The sequence below is a fragment of the Sipha flava genome, unplaced genomic scaffold, assembly GCF_003268045.1.
Source record: "Sipha flava isolate LNK unplaced genomic scaffold, YSA_version1 201_pilon_pilon, whole genome shotgun sequence".
Lineage (NCBI taxonomy): Eukaryota > Metazoa > Arthropoda > Insecta > Hemiptera > Aphididae > Sipha > Sipha flava.
This window is the reverse complement of record NW_020272791.1, coordinates 359,792-384,776: the sequence shown is the minus strand read 5'-3', so window position 1 is coordinate 384,776 and position 24,985 is coordinate 359,792. Positions and strand designations below refer to the sequence as shown.

Sequence of the window (24,985 nt, the reverse complement as noted above, 5' to 3'; positions counted from 1 at the left end):
CAAACTTAATCAATGGCGAATTTAGCACAATACATTATATATTTTGTTATTATTATTTATTATTATTATTTTAATGAATTAACATTTATTAATTATAACATTTTATTTATTTAATATTATCTAATAAATACTACACAAATTTAAATAAATAGAATAAATAAAAGATAACATAAATTCATATTATTTTTAACAGCTATATTTGCTTTTAGTGGTATGTTATATTATTTTTTATTATTTAATTTTTTACTTTTTATTAAATCATACATTTTTTATTTATTATTATTATTATGGTTATTATTTGTATTTAATTTAAATATGTTCTTCTAAACAATTTTTTGTGATTTCGATCAAATAAATATGCATTTATTTTGTAAATTAACTAAAGCTTATGTTATAACTCGATTTATTTTTTATGGTTTTAAATTTCAATTATAATATAAAAATTATATTTAAACCACTATGAATAGCTTATGAATATTGTACTTGTTTACTTATTAATTATTATTGTTTTTTTATACTCTCAATAAAATGTCATTATTCAGACAATAATGTCTATTTTTTTGTTGCAAAATAGTTTAGTGCTTCTGTTAATTATTTATTATCTTCAACAAATAAACCGTTAATCTTTTAAAAAATATACTAATTTATATTATGTGTTTCTTTAATTTTTACCTAACCAACTTTTAAAAGAAAATTTAGTTACAAATATTCATAATTTGATTTTTTTTAAGTTCAACAACTGTTTATATTTTTGAACATTATTTTTTTAATCTATTAAATTAAAAAAAGGCTATTCATAAACAATCAGAGGCATGTAAGTACTCAATTTTTAAATGTACAATAAATCAAATTATAAAACAATCCAGAATATTTAATATCATTATGAAATTATGAATTTTTTAAATAAATTTTCAATTCATAGAATTATTTTAGAATTTTAACAGGAAAATAAATCAATCATTCTCCTACTTTAATTTATATAATAAATATAATAATATTAGATACTTGGTACCTCTTTTTATTTTTATATTAGATAATATGGCAGTTTGATTAGAATACTGGACGGCTTGATCAAAGAGGGTGTCCAAACAACATTACTTCACAATTCTGTACTTAGTTTATTTTTTTTATTTTTTTAAGGTTGGAATGGTTGTACGTCTTTTTATGAAATATTCTATAGTAGTGAGAGGAAAGTATATGAATGTTTTGAATTTTGAGGTCTGTGTGAAGAGTGATATTGATGATGAACCAGGGGGCATTAGTCACGAGATGAAGGCAAATAGATTGAAACAATTGAAATATTTGAATGTTGGATTTCTTAGCCGTTCCCCATAGTTGTATTCCATGGTTCATGTAGGCCGGATAATTTGTTTATATTATTAGAAGTTTGGTGTGATATTTGATTTGAGAAGATGTCTAATTTTGTGAAGTTTTATATTGAGGGATTTTCTATTTTTTTTTTTATATGATTAGCCTATGTGAGTTTGTTGTCAAGGTGAACTCCGAGGTAATGTATGAATTTTGCATGTGGAATTATGTCGTTATTGAGAATCATGGGGGGGATCAGAGACCTGGACGTATGGAAAACGTAATGTGTGTTGATTTATCTTAATTCTCCACAAATTAAACCAGTTTTGAAGTTTAGTAAGGTGTGTTTGAAGTGCAGTAGAGAGTCTATGGTTAGGTCAATATTGGTGGAGATTATTCATATATTATCAGCAAAGGTAGTAAGAGAGGTGTGGTTAGGATGGATTAATTATATATAACATAACAGTATTGTGCTGGATAATGTTAGTTATCCTTCTTGTAGTGTGACTAAGTGACAGTAATTTAGTATCTAATGTTAGAAACTTGGTACCTATATAAATTATTGAATTGTATAATTGTATAAAATTGAATAATATGGTCTTCATTCATAAATTTGACATACCAAACTATTCCAAACACAAATCCGTAAATATGCCATTGTTCTTAATAATGTCAAAGATTACAAGAGTTATGTCAGCCTTTATTAATGGCTTCAATGTCAATTTCATATGGTTTGCACAAAAATTAAATTTGATATAAGTAATTACATCACTATTTTTTCCCCAAATAGAACCAATAGTAACATATAAGACAGTATTTCATAAGCTAAGGCTCTTGATTCTCATATACAATTACACTTGTGAAAATAATAGTAGGCTTGTATAGTAATTGTACAGTTTATATACATTCTATAGTACCAGTGTATTATCAACCCCTACCACCCACCTAAATTAGGTATTGCATTTGCAATACGCACCATTGGTCTTTGTTATACTTTTGTAAATACATCCATTGATCATTAAATCTAAACTAAAAAAGTAAATTTATTTAACCTAAAAAATACATTTTTTATACAAGTGAAATCCAAAATTCCAATAAGTCATTTGAAGCCCCGGTAAATAATTTAAGTTTGAGTGTATACATCACCACTAACATTTTTAATTCTTCAAATATATATATATATATATTTTAATAACATTAAAATGGTAATATGCTTTAGGTGTAGGTATGTATGTAGGCATGATCATTTAAACAATATTTTTCTATAACATGTACATTCAGTTTTTAAATAACTGCTATATATTTTAAGATGTTTTTTTTTTATTATAGAAGTAAATTGATAAAAGATTTGAAACGAAATAAGATTTAAACACAAATTTAGACATAATATACTAGATAAATGTCACTGTAGTTTTTTGCACAATTATTTGAGTTACAATAACATAAACATACAATCTAATATATTAATAACAATGATTATTATATATTAAATAATTTAATACATTTTAAAAAGTTACTGAAGTACTAAGGCTTATATAATATCCATAAGATATATTTGTTATTTCTATCAGACTATTTATTTTATTTTTTTTGTTCGTATTGGTAAATTATATTATTTCTTATAACTCTAATCGATAAATAAAAGACAATTAAAAACAGTGAAACTGATCCAAGACAAAACCCATTATTTAAATCAAAACATATATTCCTTTATCACAGTTTTGTTTTATAGTAATAGGTTTATCATAAATATTGTTTGCTGGAACAAAGAAAATTTATCCATTTTGACAGGTTTTAATTTTAAAAAAGGTTAGTCTTAGACTAGTTTTACTGTACACAGGGTATTCAGAAAGTTTGTTGATTCAAGGTGAGTATAAGAAAAATATTAAGGTCCAATTATTTTGATTTCTTGTTTATCTCCACACTTTTTGAATACCTTGTATATTTTAATTACGGTTAAAAACATAGTAACTTTTTGATAAATAATATAATAAATATTAGTTAACTCTAGTAAGCTATCAACAAAATAAAAGGACGAAAAAAGTTGTATAACAATATTAATATAATAAACATTTTAAAATTCAATAGTATTAAAATTTCTGAATCTTGCACAAATTAAGAAAATAAAAATAAAATACAAACACACACACATACACACTAAGATAAAATAGGAAACAGAAAAAAAGTTAACATTTTTACCAACAAAAAATAATGAGGAAATTTAAATATTTGTGAGTACATTACTAATAACTAATAATCAGTCCTTACATAACTGAACAGACCATCCTAGAGCTAACCGATCGAATCCACAAGAAAATAAATTTGCAAATGCATTGTCTTCACACCATGCAACAGCAGTGACCATACGTCTATGTCCCTGAAAAAATAAATTACATACAATTTGGATTTAATATAATAAAACAAAAATATAATTAAATTAATAATTAGCAATAATTAAAAGTAATTAGTGGATGGGAGTAGTAATTGTATTTATTTTGTTAAATATACAAAAAATGTACTTTACTACTCATTTACTATACTAGTCACTTTTTATTATTATACAATAGTATTTATATTGTATAGTTTATTTCACTGAATAAAATTATTTAATAAAAATATTACATTTCTTGCAGTTCTAGGTATTCTGGTAACTCGTTGGCCAGTCATATCATATAATGTAACTTGTCGATTGTCTTGAGGAATAGCAATAATACCATTAGAAGCTATAGCAAATCGATTTACACCAGAGTCAGCTCTGATAGTAGTAATTGGAGAGCGCATATTTCGAAGTTCCCAAACTTTAATGGATCTATCATCTGATCCAGATACCAATTTATCTTCACCGCCGAGTCCAGCAGATGTAAAAACAGCACACGTTACTGTACTAAAAAACGAGTTTAAAAATTAAATTGTGATGTTGTATTTTATTAAATTAATATTAAATTAACATTTATTAAGTTAATATTAAGTAAATACTTACTCTGTATGACCTTGAAAAACTGAAACAGAATTGATTGCTTCACGAAAGTCCCATAATCTAAATGTAGTGTCTCTAGATGCAGTCACAACCAACTTTTGAGAATTATGTGAAGAAGTGTAAGTTAGTTCTTCATCGTGTCCTAGAGAATTGTAATTTAGAAAAAACATACTATTAAATTAATATAAAATAATTAATATTAATATTATAACATTATTTGAAATATATATATACTATACATAAATTAAATTTGTTTAAGAATAATAATTAGCATTAGATTAGGATTTTTAAATCTATAAAAATCAATGTAAAAAGCTTCTTAATACTAAATTTAAAACATTAAGATATTTTTAATAACAATTCAATTTAAGCATAAATAATTGATGAGTAATTAATTTTTCAATTATATACCTATAAAATATTATAAATCATAATAAAATATTCGAGGCTAAATAATTTAGTACTCAATGATTGTGTATATTTTCATTAAATTACATAAATATAATAAAATAATAGGAGTAATATTAGTTAAGTACAAATAATATTAAAAATAAAAAATAAATAAATTGGAATATATATGACATTATATGATATTATTATATATTATATATTATATGATATTATCATTGTTTAAAATTCTACATCCATAATTTTATTTTCTATTAATTATCATTATAAAAACATTTCAATACAATCATATTCAATATATATAAAAAGACAATAACATATTAGCAATGGCATACTGAATTAATTTTTAATGAAGAAAAAAAATGTATAAAATGATAAAATATAATCCTGCCTATTGGAGGCTATGACCCAACAAAACATATAATTTATAATAATTACAAAACATGCCTACATATTTTTTTTTCAAATTTTAAGGAAAAAATTCTTCTAGAATAATACCTAGTCACGCCACTGTATATTACTTACTATTTGTTATTTATAAAGTCATACATTTCTTCGCAAAATAAAAAAAAATTTATGATAAAGATTGTTATTACTTAAACATTTTAAATTTTAACTAATGAGCAGATATACTGTTTCATGATGTAAATAATAAATATAATTCTTATTTATTTGTGAATTATAAATTTATTATAGTTTATGTTTCATTAAATTGTTTTAGAAATATAAATATTAAAACTACTATATTATAAATATTTATAATTAATTTTAACTTATAAATGCTATATAAAATAAATACCGTTTTTATATTTTTTTATTGAGATAAGGATATCCGTTAGTCAATATTTCATGAGATTACCTTTATATTAATTAATAAGTCTATATAAAATATTGATAACTTATTAAAATAATGATTAATATTTGGCTAAATTAATGGTTTTGTCATTTTCAATATCTAAATAGTACTAATAAAAAATGGAAAATGGAACTATAAAAGTTATACTATTAGACCATTTGATAAGTCTGAATTAATAAAAGTTATCATCTCGATGAAATTTATACTTTCAGCCATTAGCGTAGTGCCTTGTTTGAAAATTTTACTAAATTTAGCAATGTAAATGAAATTAGTAGAACAAGTAAAGAACTTCCAGATTATTAAGTAAACATTATTTAATGTTATGGCAATAAATAATTCAAATAAATAGGTAGTCTTTAAAAATAATAGATGATCTCAATAATTTACATAAGCTATTAATATAGTCCTGTGAACCAACCACTCTAATAGGTATTAAAAAAAGTAATATATAAATTCATTATGAATATAAAAAAACATTAGTTTCAATAATTTTAATATTACTACCTTACATAGTTTTTAATCGGGGAGTTAAAATATTAGAATATAAACATAAAAAGTTTAAAAATTATGACATAATACAACATACCAGTAAGTGAATTTAATAATTCACTAGTTTCAACATCATACAAATTAGCAGTCCTATCCCAAGATGCTGTAATAATTTGATCACCACCAAACAACCAGTCACTAGCCATCACTGGCCCATTATGTCCTGAAAATGTACATGATGGTGTACGTAAAACTGGAACAACCAGGTCATCTTCTGTTTCAGTATCATCAGATTCTCTATCCCTCTAAAGAATTGAAATATTTAAATAATCATACTTATACATTGTAAAGTTTTTAAGAATTTTTCAGTAGATAAAAAATAAAAATAAAATATACTCACTAAATTATCTAAATTAACGGCTGCCTGCCAAATGTGAGTAGTTTGATCTCCACTTGATGTAAGTGCTAAATCTTTGTTTGGGTGGAATTTTATAGAATTAATAGATCCCATATGACCGGTGTATTGTAATAAGGGTGTGCCAGTTTCAATGCACCATATTCTTGCAGTATGATCTATAAATAAATAAAAAAATAATAAAAATAATCAATGTTACAAGATTTTCAGTACATACCCGCTGAACAGGTTCCAATTACAGGTTGTCCAGTACAAGGTAAGGCTACATCCCACAAGCCATCCCTGTGTCCGCCATATTCTTTCATAAACTGACAATTGACAGCAGATGGATTCTTAAAGCTAGACACAATTTTACTGGTTTGTGCTTTTAATTTTTCAGCCGTTTTAAGTTTTTGACCAGTAGGTGGTTTTTGTTTTGAGTTAATTTGGAATTGTTCAGTTGTCAAAAGCTTTTCATTTACTTTCTCAGTGAGTGATTCCACCTTCTCCTGTAGGATAACGTTTTCTTGACAAATAGACTCAAATTCTTTTTCAATTAGTCCGAAGAGATGAGTAAGCCGTTTCCGTACGCTCAGAGGAATGTCAACTTCTGTTTTGTGCATTTCAATAATTTATCACAGATAATGTATTAAATAAAATTTTCAGTTTGGCACATTGATAGTTTTTTTTAATGGGTAAATAAAAAAAATTAAAAATAATATTAGATATTTATTAAAGCAATAGCATAGAGCATATTTATAAGTAACAATAAAAATAATTTTAATTCCACGGACTAAGATTCTTTTCTTAGTCCGTGCCAATAATAGTATAATCTATTGTTTGTTATCAGTATCACACTCTAGCAGAATAATCAATAACAAGGGGTTATCAAAATATTAATATTATCACAGATTATATACAATAAAATTGTATATTATTTTATATTATCAGTTAAGTGTTATGCAAGGATATAAACACAGAACAATAATAAAATATAGATTTGTAATTTTATGCAGTGATATTATCAGTACTATGAGTATAATAAAACATTTAATTTGGTAAATTTTAATAGATCTTTATTAAATTTACAATCACAGTACAAATTTAAAAAAAATCTTTTGAAAAATTTACATTGGAATAATTTTTATTCAAAACATCAGCATATGGAAGCGTTGGATAATGTGCTGGTACTCTCTGAGGTACCTTTACAGGAGGCATGACTGCTGGATTGAATGCCACATTAGTAGGATCATATTCTTTAAACCATTCACTAGGTGTCCTAAAATTAAAAAACATATGGGTTTTCAAAATAAAATTGAGGATGAAAATAATTAATAAAAGTCCATACGTTTTTTTTAAGTAATATAAATAACAATTATGAAAGAAAATGTTGTGAACAAAATAAATTGATAAATTAAAATTAAATTGTCTTAATTGAGTAAATGACAAAATAATGAAAGAACATTTAATTTTATTTAAACAAGTAAAATTTGAAATTCTATATATTTATATATATATATTTTATAGGAACCAAAGATTTATTGTTTTATGTAATATTTGGTACAATTTATTTTAGTATCTATTTAAATGTACTATAGAACATTTAAAAAATTACAATTTTATTTTAAAATCTTAAATCTTAAAATTATAAAGGAAAAATAATATTTGTTAGTAGAAAAATATTATTTTAATTTGTTACAAATTAACTGTGAAACTAGTTGATAAATAGGATTTTTTTTTTATATAGATACTTAGACCCTATTTACTATTAAAAACCTCACTATTATCATCATTATTCAGAAGTACAGAAAATTATTGTTTTTTTTTGAGTTTCTATTCTGTTAAATAATACATTAAATGTTTATATATATAAATATATATTTTTATTTTCTATAAAATGTAACAGCTATATTTTGCGTTAGTTATTTTATTAGTCATTTTAAAGCTTTATGTGTCTCAATACTGTTATCGGTAACGGACAAATATGCGACCTACGAATATTACTTGACCAACCAATAAGATTGAGTTGATTTACAGGTTTCTATATCGCGGTTATTGTCGTTATGGGCATTTTATTTTTATTTTTTTCGATATTTGTTCAATATTTCAATATTTTTCTCCGATAGATATTTACAATTATTAATTATGTCTTTACTGTCCTCAGTCAGTACAGTTCCAATTTCATTCGTATGTGGCGTGCGATCATTTAGTGATTTTTTATTTGAGTTTTATTTTGTGTGTGTGAATTTTTCTAATTCAACTTGACATCTACTATTGGTCACCTATATAGGCACATTATTAGAGATGAAGTGGTATGTGTTCAATATTTAAAAGACCGAGGGTTATTACTGGCCGATAATCCGATGACATGTATAAAGGTGAAAAACGGTATTGTATGTAATGGCCAACTTGTGGAATATTTAAGAAGTAGTAAAAAACAAAATTCTGATGGAAATATGAAAAAAGTAGTAACATTATGATGTGCAAAACAGGGTTGCCAGACTTACCAATCGATTCGTAAAGATAGTGACTTTTTTACCTACATGGCCATTGTAATAGTCAGGTATCATTATGTGAAATAATATAATATTAAAAAAAAATGGGGCGTCTCCTTTAATAGATAAACAACTCCAAGAAGAGTGGCGGAGGATCGTGTCAAAATCCAAAAACTATTTTTGATGAATATTTGACCGATATGAAAAATACGTTTCATAACAATACGGACTAAAACAATACGTAGTATTTGTTATTGATGACACTGAGAAGTGGAATGAAAAAAAGGTTAGATAAAATTATTTACATTTAATTACATTTATAACGTAGTTCGCGTATTGGACCATAAATCAGTGTGTAGGTCGCATATTGGACCGTTATCCTGTTATCTTTAAATTATACATTTAATTTGATACCATTGGGTGTAATTTAATAATCACACTAAATACTAAAATTCTAGAAAACACATTAGAATTTATGACTTAAACAATAAAAAACATAAAAAAAATAAATTGAAAAACTAAATATCTTTTTTAAAAAGTAAAATTAAAGAAGACCTAAGTCACATATTGTCAAAATTTTAGGGAGTATGATTAATATATATTCTAATTAATTTAGCTGTCAGCTTTAATAAAGGTTTGTTGACAATGGATAATCAAGTTATATTGTACTAAAAATGCATTAATTATTGTTATTTTTTTATTACGGGCATATTTAGAACTTTATTAAATAGTATGTTATTTATAGCTATAGTTTAGAACTTACATTTTTGCTAATTCTGGTTTTAAATGATTATGATTATTTTGTGGAGCTGTCATTGAAGCCACAGTTTTTGACATTTTACATACTTCAGGATGATAATGCCGCTGAAGAAATAGTGAAAAATATTAACAAAATTAATAAAAATAAATATCGACTCAAACTAATAACTAACTTGCAAAGCTAAAAGTTCCCATAATGATGTACTGCTAGCGTTACTATATTCTGGTTCTTGTAATTCAGCATTGTAAATGCCTTGACCATATGATGGGTCAACATCCAACAATGCTTCTGTGTTTTTGTTTGTCTAAAAAATTAGCAATGATTAAAGAGCAATGTCGTATTTTAAAGCTATTCTTATTTTTATAACTAGAAAGTAAATAATAAAACAAAATATTTTAATAAAATATTAAAATATTTAATACAAGTCGATATTATGTAATGGTATAAGTATTGATAAAGATATTATTATTAGTAATTGCCTGTCATATAAGATTTCATAGCATTATTGTAATAAATTTGTGATATCATTGACTCATTTTTATCCTTTATAATATATTTTATAACATGATCTTAGTTTAACTTTGGATATTTAACCTTTTTTCCTTTTTTTTTGTTTTTTTTTTTAATCAGAAAATATTGTATTCAAGATTTTTTGTTTATGATAAAAATGATTGAAATTGATGAAACACAAATATAATGTGATGTATCATACCATACAAAACTAAATAACTAGCTGATTAGATTGTAAACTATATTTTTTAAATATATTAAAACTTATGTAAAAAAGTTAATACAGTTAAAATAGTTTAATATAAATAAATAATGAATAAAATTACTTGAATTATAGTTCGGAGAGCTGCTAAAATTCCTAGTGATGAATTATGAAGTGTTTGGAGAGATAAAGATGACAATCTTTTCACAAATGACAGTGTAGAATTAGCAGTTACTTTTTTACGACCAACCAAGAATAATGCTTCAATTGTACGAAGAAAAGTTTCTAAATTATCATGGTTTCTACCTAAAAAGAAAAAAATCATACAATAAAAGGTGAATAATTTTATCAACAATTATATAATTTTCTATTATAATATAATGTTTATATTATAAACATTAGACAGTGAAACTTAAATACAAGCCACAGATAAGACAAAAAAAAAAAAAAAAAAAAAATGAACAATATAAATAAGAAAATTATTGTTATATACAAATTGAACAAAAATAAATATAATACAATCAAATTACCAAAATTATAATTTTAAAAATAGTATTTTATTTTATTTTATTTTATTTTTTTTTTATAAAAAAATGTTGACATTTTATTCAACATAATAGAAAAAAAAAAGTTTATAGTGTATAATAAATTATATAAATTTAAATCAAAAATATTTTTCTGAACTTACAACAATCCAATTCAGGAATCACTTTGTACAAATGTGAATAAAAGTGAACTGGATCAATGTTGATTACAGTTCCTTGTCCAGATAATATTACAAAGATGGTTTTAATACAACAAAGTTGTTCATGAACATTTAGTTGATGTTTTTTTATAACCGAATCTAAAACTGTAAGGATATCGTGGTAGAATTCTATATTGATTGAATGGCTGTATCTAAAATAATAATAAATCTAATATAACAATATTTATTATTGATACATTTTTAACAATACTTACTTTGCTAATCCTTCAAGACAAATGGATAATAATTTAGAGCGAGGTGCAGTTTTTAGTATTCTAAAGTAAATTAAAAATACAAGTTTAGTAATTTCAGTTAAATTATTCATGTGACTTTTTACATTTTCTTCTGCCTTTGTCTCAAGCATTTCTTTGTCTAATTTATCCAACATTTTACTTCTCTGAAAACATAAAATAAAATATTAAGTATTCCACAATATTATGTGATATTCATAATTATTAATTCATACTTTACGTTCTTTTTTTGACATAGCTAACAATTTTTGTTTTCTTGTCATAAATTTTTTTGATTTTATGATATCTTCTTTTTCTTTATCAAGGTTAACATTTTTGATAGGTAAAGCAAGCAAAACAGATAAAAGCTCACTGTGAACACAGTGACTTCTTGTTTTAACAAGTTGATTTATACGTCGAACTATCTATTTCTCAGATTAATAAATTAACAATTAAATAAAAATAATAATAAAATTAATCATTTTTACTTCATACCACTAATGATATAGTTCCTTTTTTATCTTCCTTAAAAATTTTAATAAATGTCTCTTCAACTTTTTTTCTAACATTAACATTTTTGTTATCTAAATAAAGAGTTAACAAATGCCCAATATTGACTGCAAAGTTAAAATATGAATGTGATGTTAATAATTCACACATGCAATTAACTGCTATTTCAGCCAAACTAATATGAACCTATAATTAAAAAGTATAACTTAAAATTTGTTGATTTTACATTTATTTATTCTTATGAAGTAGGTTAATACTTTTAGTTAAATAGGTTTTGAAAAATTAAAATTTCAAATAGTAGTTAACAAACAAAAATAATTGAATTGAATAATTTGATCAAGTATTAACTGTAATTTATCAGAATTGCAGGTTTTGTTATTATATTTATAATTATTACAGTAATATCTAACACATTTTATTGTAATTAGTTTTCATATTAAATTAGCTATTCATTTATTACATACGTTTGTTATAACTCGAGTATCTCCTTTTTTTCTGTGAAGAGTACTAGCCATTTTTTCTAAATTAGTCAGATAAATTTTATAACCCTTCAGCAATTGACTTTCATAACCAATTAATTCTTTTGTAACCAATTTCACTAGTAACAAAATACAAAAATAAACTATAATAAATATACTTTAAATAAAGTAACACACAATATTTCTAGTTACATATGTATGTACATTATATATACAATGATAAGGTAAGTCATATTTTAAATAACTGGAAAATTCTAAGTATCAAATAAACTAAAAATATTTTGAAAACTAACAAGGATAAAACCAAAGCTAATAAAATTGAAAACTGGTTAAAAAATAGTTTACATACTAAAATTGTTGATATAAAAAAATAAACAAATTTTATCTTTAATGACATGATTAAAAATAAAACAATTAACAAAAACATTAACAATTAACAAAATATTATTAAATGGTTAATACTCTAAATTTTAATATAAATAAATACTATTATTTTATTTTTACATATTCAGTCATGATTTTATTGATACCACTTATACTTAACAAATATAATAATGCTCCAGGTTTAATAGTTTAAAAAGGAAAGTTACTAAGAGTGCATCAAACACTATAAACTATGATAAAATTAAATCTGTTAAAAATAAAGCCCCATGGTACGTCACACACGCCGCTCTACACGAAAACCTCAATGTCCCATCCATCAACCAGACTGCAGCCAATTTCTATTGAAGACTCCATTTCAAAATGCAAAGCCACCCAAACCAATTTATATCTTAACTTTACTCTAATACACTTCCAGGTAACCTTACCCGATGCCTTAATCGGAAATGGTCCAGAGATCTTCTCAACAACCAAAATTAATTTAAGATTCATGTAAAGATAGCTCTACTGTGAGCTTCCCTTTTCACCGTCCCATCACTATCATTCCTCCATCAAATTTACTACATATAATAGTAAATATTCAATAAACGATATTTTATTTAAAAAAAATAAAAAAATAAAATAAAATCTTTATCATGAAATAACTTACATTTAACTCCATCAAATTGATTTAATTTTAGTTGATAACCAGGTAGAAGATCTTTGAAAACTTCTAATAATGTAAGAGTTACTAATTTTTTTACTGTAACTTGTAGCTCTGGATCACGTTTTTCCATTATTTCAAGAAGATGTGCTATGTTTCCAATCTAAGAATAATAAAGAACATTCAACAAATTTAACAATTTGTTATGATTAATATATATTATATCATACTTACTAAACCTTTATTTTACTATAATCTAAAACTAAGAAGTACAATACATTTTGAACGGTAACACATTAAGTTAAAAACAAATTTCCCATGATCAAAAATGTAATATTTAATAGTAAAATAAGTATTATTTAGCAATATTTCAGATAGAAATATTAAATTAAATATAAGAATCCAAGGCTTCAAATAATAGTAAAGTTACAACCCCACTGGGAGCGATTTGCGTTTTTACGATAGTGTGTAGCGATTTTAACAAAAGTATGTAACTCATAAGTAGTGGCCCCACTAAGTGCGTACTGCGTGTCACGTGTAGCTTTACACGCGTGGTAATCGCTGAAAGAACAAAATAGTTCGATATTTGGTGATTAATAGCTGTCAAAATGTCTTCCGTATCGGTTGTGTCCAAACAAATAGCTGCCACTGTCTTCGTACAGGAAGCTATTTGGAATCCTAGATACCCGGGCCACAGTAATAAAACTAAGATTCAAAAATGTTGGTCCAACATTGGAAAGGATCTTGACATGTAATTTAATTAATTAATATTATATATTTTGATATATTAGCTAATATTGTATATTATAGTATAATAGTATTCTTTAATTTACTGAAAAGTGTATGAAATTCCCCTTCAGATAGCCTATGCTTATTTAATTTGTGGACTCATAAACGGTTCTTAACCAAATTTACTTTAATATCAATTAAAGCAGCACTTTCAGCCAGCAACATTTTTCTGGACGTCATCTTAGTCGAGGATCGAATAAACAAATGAAAAATACACGAACAAGCGTGTCTAAAAATGCAGAAACGCATGTAAAATTGCTAGAGAACATCGCGCGTGTAAAATGACACAAAACACTCAAAACGCAAAATCGTTCCCAGTGGGGCCTCACCTTAAACACACATGAAATGTATACAGATAAATAAATTATTTTACTTTTAAATCAGGATTTTCTAATAATGTACTAGCTAATAGTCCAATACGCTGTTTATAATGTTGAATTGTATTTTCTCGTTTGGCATATAATTTTGCAACACTTATTGGTTCTCCTCTGTTGACTGATATTTCTTTTTCAGGTTCATTTGTATCCAACAAAACATAATCATCATTATTATTGTCATTTTCATTTTCTTCATCATCATCAATTTTTTGCTTTTTAGATTGTGGCTTCTCTAATTCTAAAGTATACAAATGTATATAGGTATTAAAAAATGTACAATAATATCATATGAAATTTTAATTTTTAACATTTATAGTAGAGCCACAATAATTTATTAATAATATTCTGAATAAATAATCTTTATATTATTTAAGAACCAATAAAGAAAATTGAAAATATTAAAATATTCAGCAAAAAAATAATTTTCAAATTGATTACCTTATATTTGTAATGATATGTTGTGATACAGATTATAATCTGAGCTATAATTTATAGTAAATTATATTAGATTCAAGAAAAAGCAGCAAACATTTTTTCAAATTTAGGAATCAACAAGGAAATTCAAATAATTATGTATAATTTTTTGGTTTTACTTTATACTTTTTATTTATTTTTTTCTATTTTATTATAAATATTTCATTTATTTGTATTGTTTGGGCATTAGAACTCTTTTAGAGCAGTTAGTCTACTTTTATATGTAAATGTTAATAATAACAAATTATTTATGTAATAATGATAATATTTCAACAAAAAATACACATAATTCAGTATAAATGATTACGAAAAAAAGAACAATTTATAATTTTATGGATATATTAACAAAGGCAAAAAAACACATGTAATGCAGTTACGTAATTAACCTCTGAATAATTTCATTTTTTTCATTCATATATTGCCATTTAACTGTTTGGTAGAAATTCATATACAGTGAAAACTGTCTAAAGTGGACCCTGAATAAAACGGAAAACTATCCAATACGAAATTTTTCTATGGTCCCGGCATGTTCCTACAGTTCTATATTTATGTTGAAACTTAATAAAATAAAACCTTCTTAACGTGGAAACGGAAAGATTTTGTAAGTCCCATGCAAGTAAAAACCTTGCATAAACTGGAAAAAAGACATGCGTATATGAACTATAAGCCAAAAATAAGGTATAAATATATAAAATAGATATGCACAACATGCATAATCATTAAATTGTGATAAAGAAGATAAAATTATTTTATATATATTTGTATAATATATGTACATACACCAACAGTCGTACGTACACTTTAAATTTTATCTTCCGTTCATCGTATTAAATATTAAAATGCTAAAATGTAAGTGTCTATGAAAAATATCAACTGATTGATATGAGGGTACTGGTCTAGTTGACCCCCGCCAGGAAGGCAATTCCCCCACCACTCAAGTTTAGTTGACGCCCGCCACTTTCATTTTGTATTTTCGATAACCAATAATTTATATAAATATGTACGTTATAAATTTATTATATTAATTATACATTATGGTAATAATAAATAAAAATAAAAAATAATAATAAAAATTATGCAGGTGGCTAAAACTCTGCTATGTCCTTCAACATTTTCTTAAATGGATCCTGACCGTTTAATTTACTCCGCCACATAAATTCTGACAAATAAGGATCTAGGAAGTTTCTCTTAGTCCCTTTACGTTTCTTGTTGCCCCATTTAGCACTTCCCCACATCCTCTCAACATTCTGTGTATGAGCTCCACTTATAGAATCCACGAAGTTATATTTGTGGTTTACTGTTAAATGTGTATAATGGTCGGTTTGTTGTATATTATTATAGGCTCGCCAGGAATCAGATATAATGGTCGATCCAACTCGTATACGTTCGCAAATTATTGGCATTAAAGTATTTTCCGACCGATCGGGTACACATGCGACGAAACACTCATTGGTCTCATGACATATGCCACCAAATACCCATTGCTGAGGCAGTATTCGACCAGCATTATTTTTGCGTCTAACAAATAAACTTTCGTCGATCTCGACAATACAACCAACACCTCCTATTTTGGAATCACCTTGAGAAATTTTCCATACACAAACTTCCCTCATAAAATTATTCCAATCTACTACAGTAGATTTGCTCATTCCAAATTCACGTTTGCAAAATTCCACTGATGTCAGTTCATGTGCCCAACCATAAATGAAGTGAACAATAGTTGGCAACTTTACCTTGGCACTTTGTATCCAATTATTGGTCTTGAGACCTTTTTCTGCTTGACATGATTTTAAATGACATCGCCACCGACCCCTTTGTGTATCCAAAACCATCTTGTGTCCACTGTCACAAGTCCTAGTCTTATGGATAATATTTTGGTTTTGCAAAAAAATTATTGCCGATGAAACATCATGCACGTCACTATAAATTTGTCGGAAATTCATTTTCTTTTTGTTCAGATGACGACAACTGAATAACTGAGGTAGGTATTTCATATGTTATATACGGCACCCGCTGTTATACCTATCTTATATAATTAATTTCACTACACAGATTTTACCAAATATAATTCTTAAAATATCTATTTTAATCTATAATTTTTTATCTGCACTCTGCAGTATATCAGTATATTATACATTTTATAACATCAAAAATACGAGAGATAAGTAGGTAAGTGGCGGGCGTCAACTAAACTTGAGTGGCGGGGGAATTGCCTTCCTGGCGGGGGTCAACTAGACCAGTACCGATATGAGTATAAAAGTATAATTGAATAATCCGAAACTTTTCTTTTTTTAATGAATAAAGCACAAAACTGCATAAAGTAGAATTTTTTGTTGGTCCCATGCGATTCCATCTTAGACAGTTTTCACTGTAATTTATTATTATACTCGGGTGTGATTATAGCTGATTTACACTATTTAACATAAATTAATACATGATTATAACTATTTTTATCGGTTATTTCCAAGAAATAACACTATGCATAGTAGGGTGAAAGTATTATAAAATGAATAAATAATAATTTGCGTTCAATCATGTAAAACTAAAATAAATTTAATTCTACTGTTTAAATCTTTTTTTTTTTTTAAATTAAATTTTGTATCACAAATAAAATTTAATAATAAAATTTGAACCAAAATAATTACCTATTTCATCTTTCTCTAGAGTGTATCTTCTTAAAATACCATCTTTAGTTTTGATTGGCAGTAAAGGTTTTTTTATAGATACATCATCTTCTTTCATCATCAATGTCCTACTTTCATATTCATTTTCTAATTCTTCAACATCATTATCTCGAGATTTTTTATTTTTTCCATCCTAAATACATATATCATTAATGAATAAAATATAAAATAAAATAATTATTTTCAATTTACATTATTAATTTGAATACGATTGTATAGTTTGTAATTTTGGTTGCCAATGTTTTTTTTAAGAAAATCCAAGTCCTCTTGGTCAACCATTTCTAACATTTCATCTCCGATATCACTGTTTTCTACTTCTTCTTCTTCTAAATCTTCCATAGGATCACCCCGTCTATTCAATGGTTGTTGAGGAACATTGTATGCTTTGGATTTATGTTTTTTTGTTTTGATGTGTCCCTTATTTCGTAAATGGTTACGTCTTTTAACATCACTAGTTTTTCTACTTTTAGTCATTTTTTTTTGAATTAAAAATATGTAATTGAAAAAATTAGTAAAATTATAAGTCTAGTTAAAACAAATACATGATAAATTCAAATATGTAACAACAACTTATAATTTCAAAATTGAAATTAAGGTAAAACCATTTTCTTTACAGAAAATTATTTTGGTTAATTTTATTATTTTCATACAAAGAATAAAAAAAATAATGATTTTCTTTGAAACTTACGTTAACCATTGTTAAAATTGAAAAACAAATATATATCAAAATCAATACAAAATTGTGTTATTAATAATCCATCATTGAATTTCACGCAACTGAAAATAAATGCACTTATGCTGAATGTTTTTCACTTAGTATTTAAATACAATTATTTTTGACTCAATTGTAACATAACCTGGATAAATCTCCAATTTCATGGAAAAAAATACTTTTTCATATAATTTGTTGATAACATTTGATCACGTTGTATTAAATTATAACATTTTCATATCTCGCTGTTTAAATTTTTAAAATGTTGCCATTGATTATATAATATAGTATAATATAATAGAATAGAATATAGTAGAATTATATTCTATAATCAATGATGTTACCTATTATATTAAAATTCTATAAGAAATTTAATAACTTAAATATTTATTTGTCGAATGAATATTATTGAATTCATTTCTTTCTGTAATAATGTAAAACATTAAATTAGATATGTAATTTAAGAATCTATTCGTTATATAGGAATATTTAATTATTTAAGGAATTTACAAAAACTGATATTTTACTTAACACGTTTCAAATGTTTAATCAATAAGATATATTAAAATAAGCAAAAAGTTCTATAAAAACTATGCAAACAACATTTTCTCTCTATTTACGTTTGACTTTAACTTCGAAAAAAATGATTATCTTTAAAATAACAAAATTTTCTAGCCTTTTAAAATTTCTGAGAACGTATTTACTAATTTATTATATTTATAGATTTTCTGAAAAATAAAATTCAAATTTTTTAATGCTTGCAACTGATTACAAACTACACCTAACCTTTTATATCTGATAACAGTGTTTTATAGCTGATATAACTTATTTTAACTGTTCAATAAATATATAATTATGGAAAAATGTTCATAGTGCATACCCACATTTTTTCAATTAGCAAAGTTAATAAGATGTTATAATTTTTTTCATAAATTTAAAGTAATTAAATTCTAGAATTTTAGTTTTTATTTATTTATATGAATATATTCTACTATTAAGTTTTGATCAAAATTTTCAATATATGAAATGATTATTTGTAATGGTAAATATTAAAGAAGTAATATAAGTCAAATTAAAATAAATCATTTATTTAACAGTTTAAATTGTGATATTGATAAATATAATAAAAAAATACACAATATTGATGGTTTTATCTTTAAGCAAGAATAATTGCTGTTTATTCATTTGTTATTATGATTTTTATTTATCAAATCTATCTAATAAATATATATTACTAATTCATATGTACTATTCACAAAAGGTCATAGTAAGAAATAATTACAAAAAACTAATATACAAATATAAATTAGTGTGAATTACAAAAATAAATTATCTTATTTTATTTCTATGATTTATAAATATTTAGTTTAGTGAAATTGACTAGTATTTATGTAATTCTCTTAAACTTATTATGTATAACCAATTTTTTCAATTTTCATATTAAAATGTAATTAAAATTTAATTGAAAATGCAATAATAATATTATTTTAATGGCACATATTGTTGCATGAAAATTTTTGGAAGATCTGGTCCATAGTAAAGTTTTGTATTATTTCCTAGAGATTCTATGCGTTTCAATTCTAAGAACTCTTTAGTCAGCAATAACTTATTAGAGTCTGCTTGCATTTTAATACGATAAAATTCAGCATCTGCAGCACTCTTTTCTTTTTCTAGATGAATTGTATCTAAATTAACATAAAAAAAATTAATTTATTAAGTACAATAAGTATTTTAGAGGCTTAGATACCTTCTATAACAGAAATTTGTTTAATAGATTCTTTTTCCATAATTTTTTGTTCAAATTCAATTCTAGACACTTGAGCTAGTTTCTCAGCTTCTATTATAGCACGTTTACGTTCAGTCTCAGCTTCTTTTTCAACAACTTTTTGTGTTTGTTCAGCAATTAGCAATTTAGTTTTTTCTGCTTCCCTAAAATAAAGTGCAAAATAATATAAATTAATATAATAATTAAAACATTATAAAATATTAATTTTATTACATTATTTCATAATTTTTACGTATTGTTTCAGGTATTTTAGGCTTAGTGACACGTACAGCATGTACTTTGAGTCCAGGAGCCATTTCAGTTAAATCTTTTTGCAGTGCTACTTTGAGATTTTCATCAATTTGATCAAATAAATCAATGTACACCTATAAAATGTATTGTATTAATATTATATCTGGATTCTGGATTCACAACAAGTTAAATAAACAATAAAAAGCAATTTATACCTCGTGTAAATTATGGACACTGCAAAATTGATTAAGTTCATGATGTACTTTATTAAATATTAATGTTTTATCATAATCTGCTGTGTAATTCTTTACAATATCAAAAACTAAAAAAAAAATAAATAATCACAATTGGGTTTACTATATAACTCTAAAATCATTAAATTGGTTTAAATATGAATAAGGATTGTGTGTTTTAGGTAAAATACATATCTAATTTGATAATACTTAAATTCTAATTTAAATTTAAACGTACAATGTAACATTGTATTACATTTTTAATATGTAAATAAGTGAATTGAATATAAATTTTTAACTCATAAAAATGATAGGATATCTAAATCCAAAAAAAAAAAAAATTAAAAAGTGTATCATGACATTTTAACTCATTGAACTATAAAACAAAATTCAATTGTTGAACTATAACATTTTATTTTATAATGAAAGTAATGATTTTAAAATATATTTAAACGTTATATCTAAATAAAATGAGAATTTAATTTATTGAATTTCTTGATACAAATTATGATAAATAATAATTAAAGCTCGAATGTTTATGACTTCGCATATTTTTTTCTCGCAGCAAGAATTACACTGGAGTGAGATATAAATTTGATTCATGAAGTCTACATTACAAATAGACAATTTTTTTTTTTGTATATTTTTGCATATTTGACATTTTTGAGCATATAAATGCATACATTGATAATTACTAGATTTAGTGGCATATTACTAATATTTTAAATATAATATAAGCACAATTTATACGGATTTAATGAATGAAAATGAAATTAATGAAATGGTAGAAAATGAAAACTCATGTATTTATATCACAATGTATACATGAATGTCAGAATTACTCATCGATAATTTTTATCTTATCATCCATCGATAATAGACTAATAGTTATAGATATTGGTAAGTATAAGACCTAATTCTCACTACAGGTATTGCAAAGGTCCGTTACAAAACTATACTGTCAGATTGTCGAAGATCTTTCAAATTTAAAAATATATTTAAAATCATTATGACACATTGTAATCTTGATATTTAACCTATGAAATATGTATTCTATTTTTTTCATTTATATTTATAGTATTTTATTTCAATTATGTATTTTGCAATGAAGTTATTTTAATATCATTTAAAAAAAAAAAAAAAAAAAATACATTTGAATTACTATTATTCCCTTTTTTAGTAATTGTGCAATTGTTAAAATTAAATTGTGTACTTGTTTAAAATAGATATAATATTAGTTCATTTTTAATAGTGTTTAAAATTTATTTTGAATAAATATTAACACCTTTTTTTACGTATATTTTTTGCAATTATTAGCATATTTTAATGAAATTTTGGTCTTAAACATCCAAGCTCTAATAATAATCAATATTTAACTATAACTAATAATTATCAAAAATAAATGTAATATAGATATTTGGATACCACTATCAGCATTTAGTATATTGACTACTTCAATTCTATCAAAATAAATCATTACACCACCACTTGTGCCACAAGGAACATTTTTCACTTCATCCGTTTGAAGTGTAACCTGAAAAATAAAATAAATTAAATGTATATAGAGATCAAACAATTATTTAATTAAAAATATTTAAATTAATATAATAATAAGTGCTCACTTGAACAGACCGAAAAGTGGTTAGGAAAGGCATCATAATGTGGTAACCAGGATAACTAATCTGAGATAATAACGCGCCACCCTAATAAAATATGAATATCATATATAATTTAACAAATTCACAAAACAACGAGTGATATATTTACCCTGTAATAAACAGCCACATGTCCTTCATCCACTCTGTGTAAACAGAAGTGAGTTAAGGTAACAGTTAATAGTAACAACAAAGGTAATGCATAGGATAAGTCAGCCATATTAAGGTAATGAAATTACTAAATGAGGATTTTAATTTTAATTATTATTAGTTGTATGATTAAAATTTACAGTAAATATACAGTACTCGAGTATAATATAAAAATTATAACAGTTATTTTACCACAAGCATAGGTTTACTACATAGATTATTCAAACGTCTAAAACGATAAGAATTAATTTAGAAGTAAAATAAATTATAAAAAAATTAATCATCTTATGGAATCGAACACAAAGGAATATTTAAGCAATTGAGCAAACAAATGACATCATTTGCTTTAATATTATTAATAAAAATATAATTTTAAAAAATTCGATTAGATCAAAGTTGTGTTCGTTTATATCATCATCGGTGATTCATGGTTCTTTCTTTATCATAGTTTATATATTTTAAACCATGGTCTTAGAAGATCTAAAAGTGTTTTAAACCATGTTCGTATCTTTATAAATCTATGATATTGATATTTTTATCATATTAATATTATTTAGTATCTGTATCATAAAGTAATATTACTCTATAATCTATGTACAATAATGATGGGCAGTGGCGTAGATACAATATTTTTTTTTTAGGGGGGGGGGTTTAAGAGTTAATTCATAATATTCTTAGTATATCTTAATACAAGGTCCTATGTAAAAATATTACATTTAAAATGGTATTATTATTATGTCCCGTATTTAATGAAAATTATTTTTGCTACTCAGTGGCGGATAGGCCCACCGGGAATTCGGGATTTTCCCGGTAGGCCCCACCCCATTTTTATATATGGGGGCCCTTAGCCCTTTCACCGAGTTCTGTACTAAATTGAAGATATATTTGTAAATTTTAATCACTATCAAGATTTATTTATTTTTATTATAATTTAAGAATGTACGTACTTATTTACAAATATTTAAAAGATATTATAATAAGTAAGTAAGATGAAGGTTGAAGTTATAAAAATAAAATAAATAACAAAACGATTTTATTTGAAAAACTGCGGATGCTAGCTGATAGCTTGATACGAAAAAATACATATTTTGTTCGTTCGTCCCGCGCCTATCATATACAGTGGACAAACCAATCTATTTTTATAAGCTTGAATTACAAAGTCGCCGCATCACCTTCACCGCACGTGCCGCGGCATTGCGTATACTGACATCTATAAGAGCATGTTTTCAATTTAACTTAATATTAATTTTTCTTTTTGTTTTAATTGTAGAAAATGAGCCAGAAGAATTTTTTACTCACCAAGCAGATAATACTATTAGACCTGTCAAGTGTTGTGTTGTTTGTTGTTTTAGTATTTTAATGAACTATAATTTGTACACTAATGCTTATCCGGCTCTGTATTTATCTTACAAACTGCTTTTAACATTTTCAGTAACACAAGTAGGTTGTGAGCGTAGTTTTTCAAAATTAAAATATGTTAAAAATTATTTGAGAAACTCTATCACTCAAGACCATTTAGAAAGTTTCATCCTCATGAATGTAGAAAAAGAAATTTTAACTTCTATTTTCCCTGCTACCATAATCGATAAAGTTGCTTTAAATAGTGAAGCATTAAAAAAGTTACTACTGTATTAATTTAAATTAGTATACAGTTATATATACCTATTCAATATGATTTTCAACATTAAAAACTTTAAATAACTAATACTAATTAACTAATAACTAATTAACTAGTAATTACAAGTACTATGAGCAATTTGTAAATTATTATATTGTAATATAATATGTTGCGAGCGGCTTATTTTTTATGGGGCCTAGGCTCTTTAGGCCCTTCCAATTCCTTCCCGGTAAAAAAAATATATACCTATCCGCCACTGTTGCTACTCAATTTTTAATATATATCTAATCATAGTAAAATGAAAATATAATTTTTACTGTAATATGTGTATGTAAATATTAATAAATAATAATTAAACATCATTAAAAAAAAAATCTGGGGTGGTAGAAACCCCTTACCCCCTCACTCGTAACTACGTAATTGGTGATGGATAAAAGTGACTTATTCCTAGCGATTTAGTCTGTAGTGTTGTGTGACTAATTTAGTTACACTATGTGGTATAATTAGTCGTTCGACTAATTTTTATTCATTACATTTTATTATTTGTCTAATTTTATTTCTATTAATTCTTATTCAACTGATCTACATTATTTGACAATTTTTTATTAAAAGGCTAATTTTTATTGGATTAACCAAAATAAATGTACCTATTTTTGACTCGTTTTGGTAATAATAAAAATTGTTGCTAACTTCAGTATGAACTTCATTAAAAATAAAAAATAGAAAATCTTTAAAACATTATCAACAATAACCTTAAGAAGACGTCACACCCGCATGTGTTGTCTCCGTCTGACATACGTACAACATAGCAAATTTGCGTTCAGTGATTCAAATGTAGTGAAGTTGGCTTTAATATTAGAGTAAACTGACCTATAATTAAATTTTAAGG

General features: G+C 24.8%; 3 protein-coding genes across 3 annotated transcripts; all 3 read right to left on the bottom strand.

The window, feature by feature from the left end:
* Positions 1 to 3,490: 3,490 nt before the first annotated feature.
* Positions 3,491 to 7,126, bottom strand: LOC112682258 (WD repeat-containing protein 37). Its single transcript, XM_025552793.1, has 6 exons — positions 6,671 to 7,126; positions 6,439 to 6,611; positions 6,136 to 6,343; positions 4,289 to 4,427; positions 3,931 to 4,192; positions 3,491 to 3,685 (listed from the first exon to the last, which is right to left on the bottom strand). The coding sequence occupies exons 1-6, from the start codon at positions 7,053 to 7,055 to the stop codon at positions 3,566 to 3,568; spliced, it is 1,287 nt and encodes a 428-aa protein (XP_025408578.1). The 5' UTR covers positions 7,056 to 7,126; the 3' UTR covers positions 3,491 to 3,565.
* Positions 7,127 to 7,497: 371 nt separating this feature from the next.
* LOC112682257 (nucleolar complex protein 3 homolog) lies at positions 7,498 to 18,542 on the bottom strand. Its single transcript, XM_025552791.1, has 14 exons — positions 18,400 to 18,542; positions 17,904 to 18,191; positions 17,673 to 17,844; positions 14,550 to 14,791; positions 13,394 to 13,550; positions 12,349 to 12,482; positions 11,870 to 12,070; positions 11,611 to 11,799; positions 11,360 to 11,541; positions 11,088 to 11,296; positions 10,524 to 10,705; positions 9,860 to 9,991; positions 9,691 to 9,791; positions 7,498 to 7,711 (listed from the first exon to the last, which is right to left on the bottom strand). The coding sequence occupies exons 1-14, from the start codon at positions 18,406 to 18,408 to the stop codon at positions 7,537 to 7,539; spliced, it is 2,373 nt and encodes a 790-aa protein (XP_025408576.1). The 5' UTR covers positions 18,409 to 18,542; the 3' UTR covers positions 7,498 to 7,536.
* Positions 18,543 to 19,739: 1,197 nt separating this feature from the next.
* On the bottom strand, positions 19,740 to 22,788 carry LOC112682261 (erlin-1-like). Its single transcript, XM_025552797.1, has 7 exons — positions 22,441 to 22,788; positions 22,296 to 22,376; positions 22,099 to 22,207; positions 20,656 to 20,762; positions 20,423 to 20,574; positions 20,171 to 20,352; positions 19,740 to 20,108 (listed from the first exon to the last, which is right to left on the bottom strand). The coding sequence occupies exons 1-7, from the start codon at positions 22,546 to 22,548 to the stop codon at positions 19,906 to 19,908; spliced, it is 942 nt and encodes a 313-aa protein (XP_025408582.1). The 5' UTR covers positions 22,549 to 22,788; the 3' UTR covers positions 19,740 to 19,905.
* Between the last annotated feature and the right edge of the window lie 2,197 nt (positions 22,789 to 24,985).

What these genes read in the sequence shown, in the direction of transcription:
- LOC112682257 (XM_025552791.1), bottom strand. An exon ending in ATACTCGAGTTATAACAAAC is followed by an intron (nt 12,071 to 12,348) that starts GTATGTAATAAA and finishes TTTTAATTATAG; the next exon opens with GTTCATATTAGTTTGGCTGA. An exon ending in GGGAACTTTTAGCTTTGCAA is followed by an intron (nt 9,792 to 9,859) that starts GTTAGTTATTAG and finishes CTATTTCTTCAG; the next exon opens with CGGCATTATCATCCTGAAGT.
- LOC112682258 (XM_025552793.1), bottom strand. Translation starts at nt 7,055, where the DNA reads ATGCACAAAACAGAAGTTGACATTCCTCTGAGCGTACGGAAACGGCTT. An exon ending in AATTGGAACCTGTTCAGCGG is followed by an intron (nt 6,612 to 6,670) that starts GTATGTACTGAA and finishes ATTTATTTATAG; the next exon opens with ATCATACTGCAAGAATATGG. An exon ending in CCGTTAATTTAGATAATTTA is followed by an intron (nt 6,344 to 6,438) that starts GTGAGTATATTT and finishes TCAATTCTTTAG; the next exon opens with AGGGATAGAGAATCTGATGA.
- LOC112682261 (XM_025552797.1), bottom strand. Translation starts at nt 22,548, where the DNA reads ATGGCTGACTTATCCTATGCATTACCTTTGTTGTTACTATTAACTGTT. An exon ending in TATACTAAATGCTGATAGTG is followed by an intron (nt 20,763 to 22,098) that starts GTATCCAAATAT and finishes TTTTTTTTTTAG; the next exon opens with TTTTTGATATTGTAAAGAAT. An exon ending in CGTAAAAATTATGAAATAAT is followed by an intron (nt 20,353 to 20,422) that starts GTAATAAAATTA and finishes ACTTTATTTTAG; the next exon opens with GGAAGCAGAAAAAACTAAAT.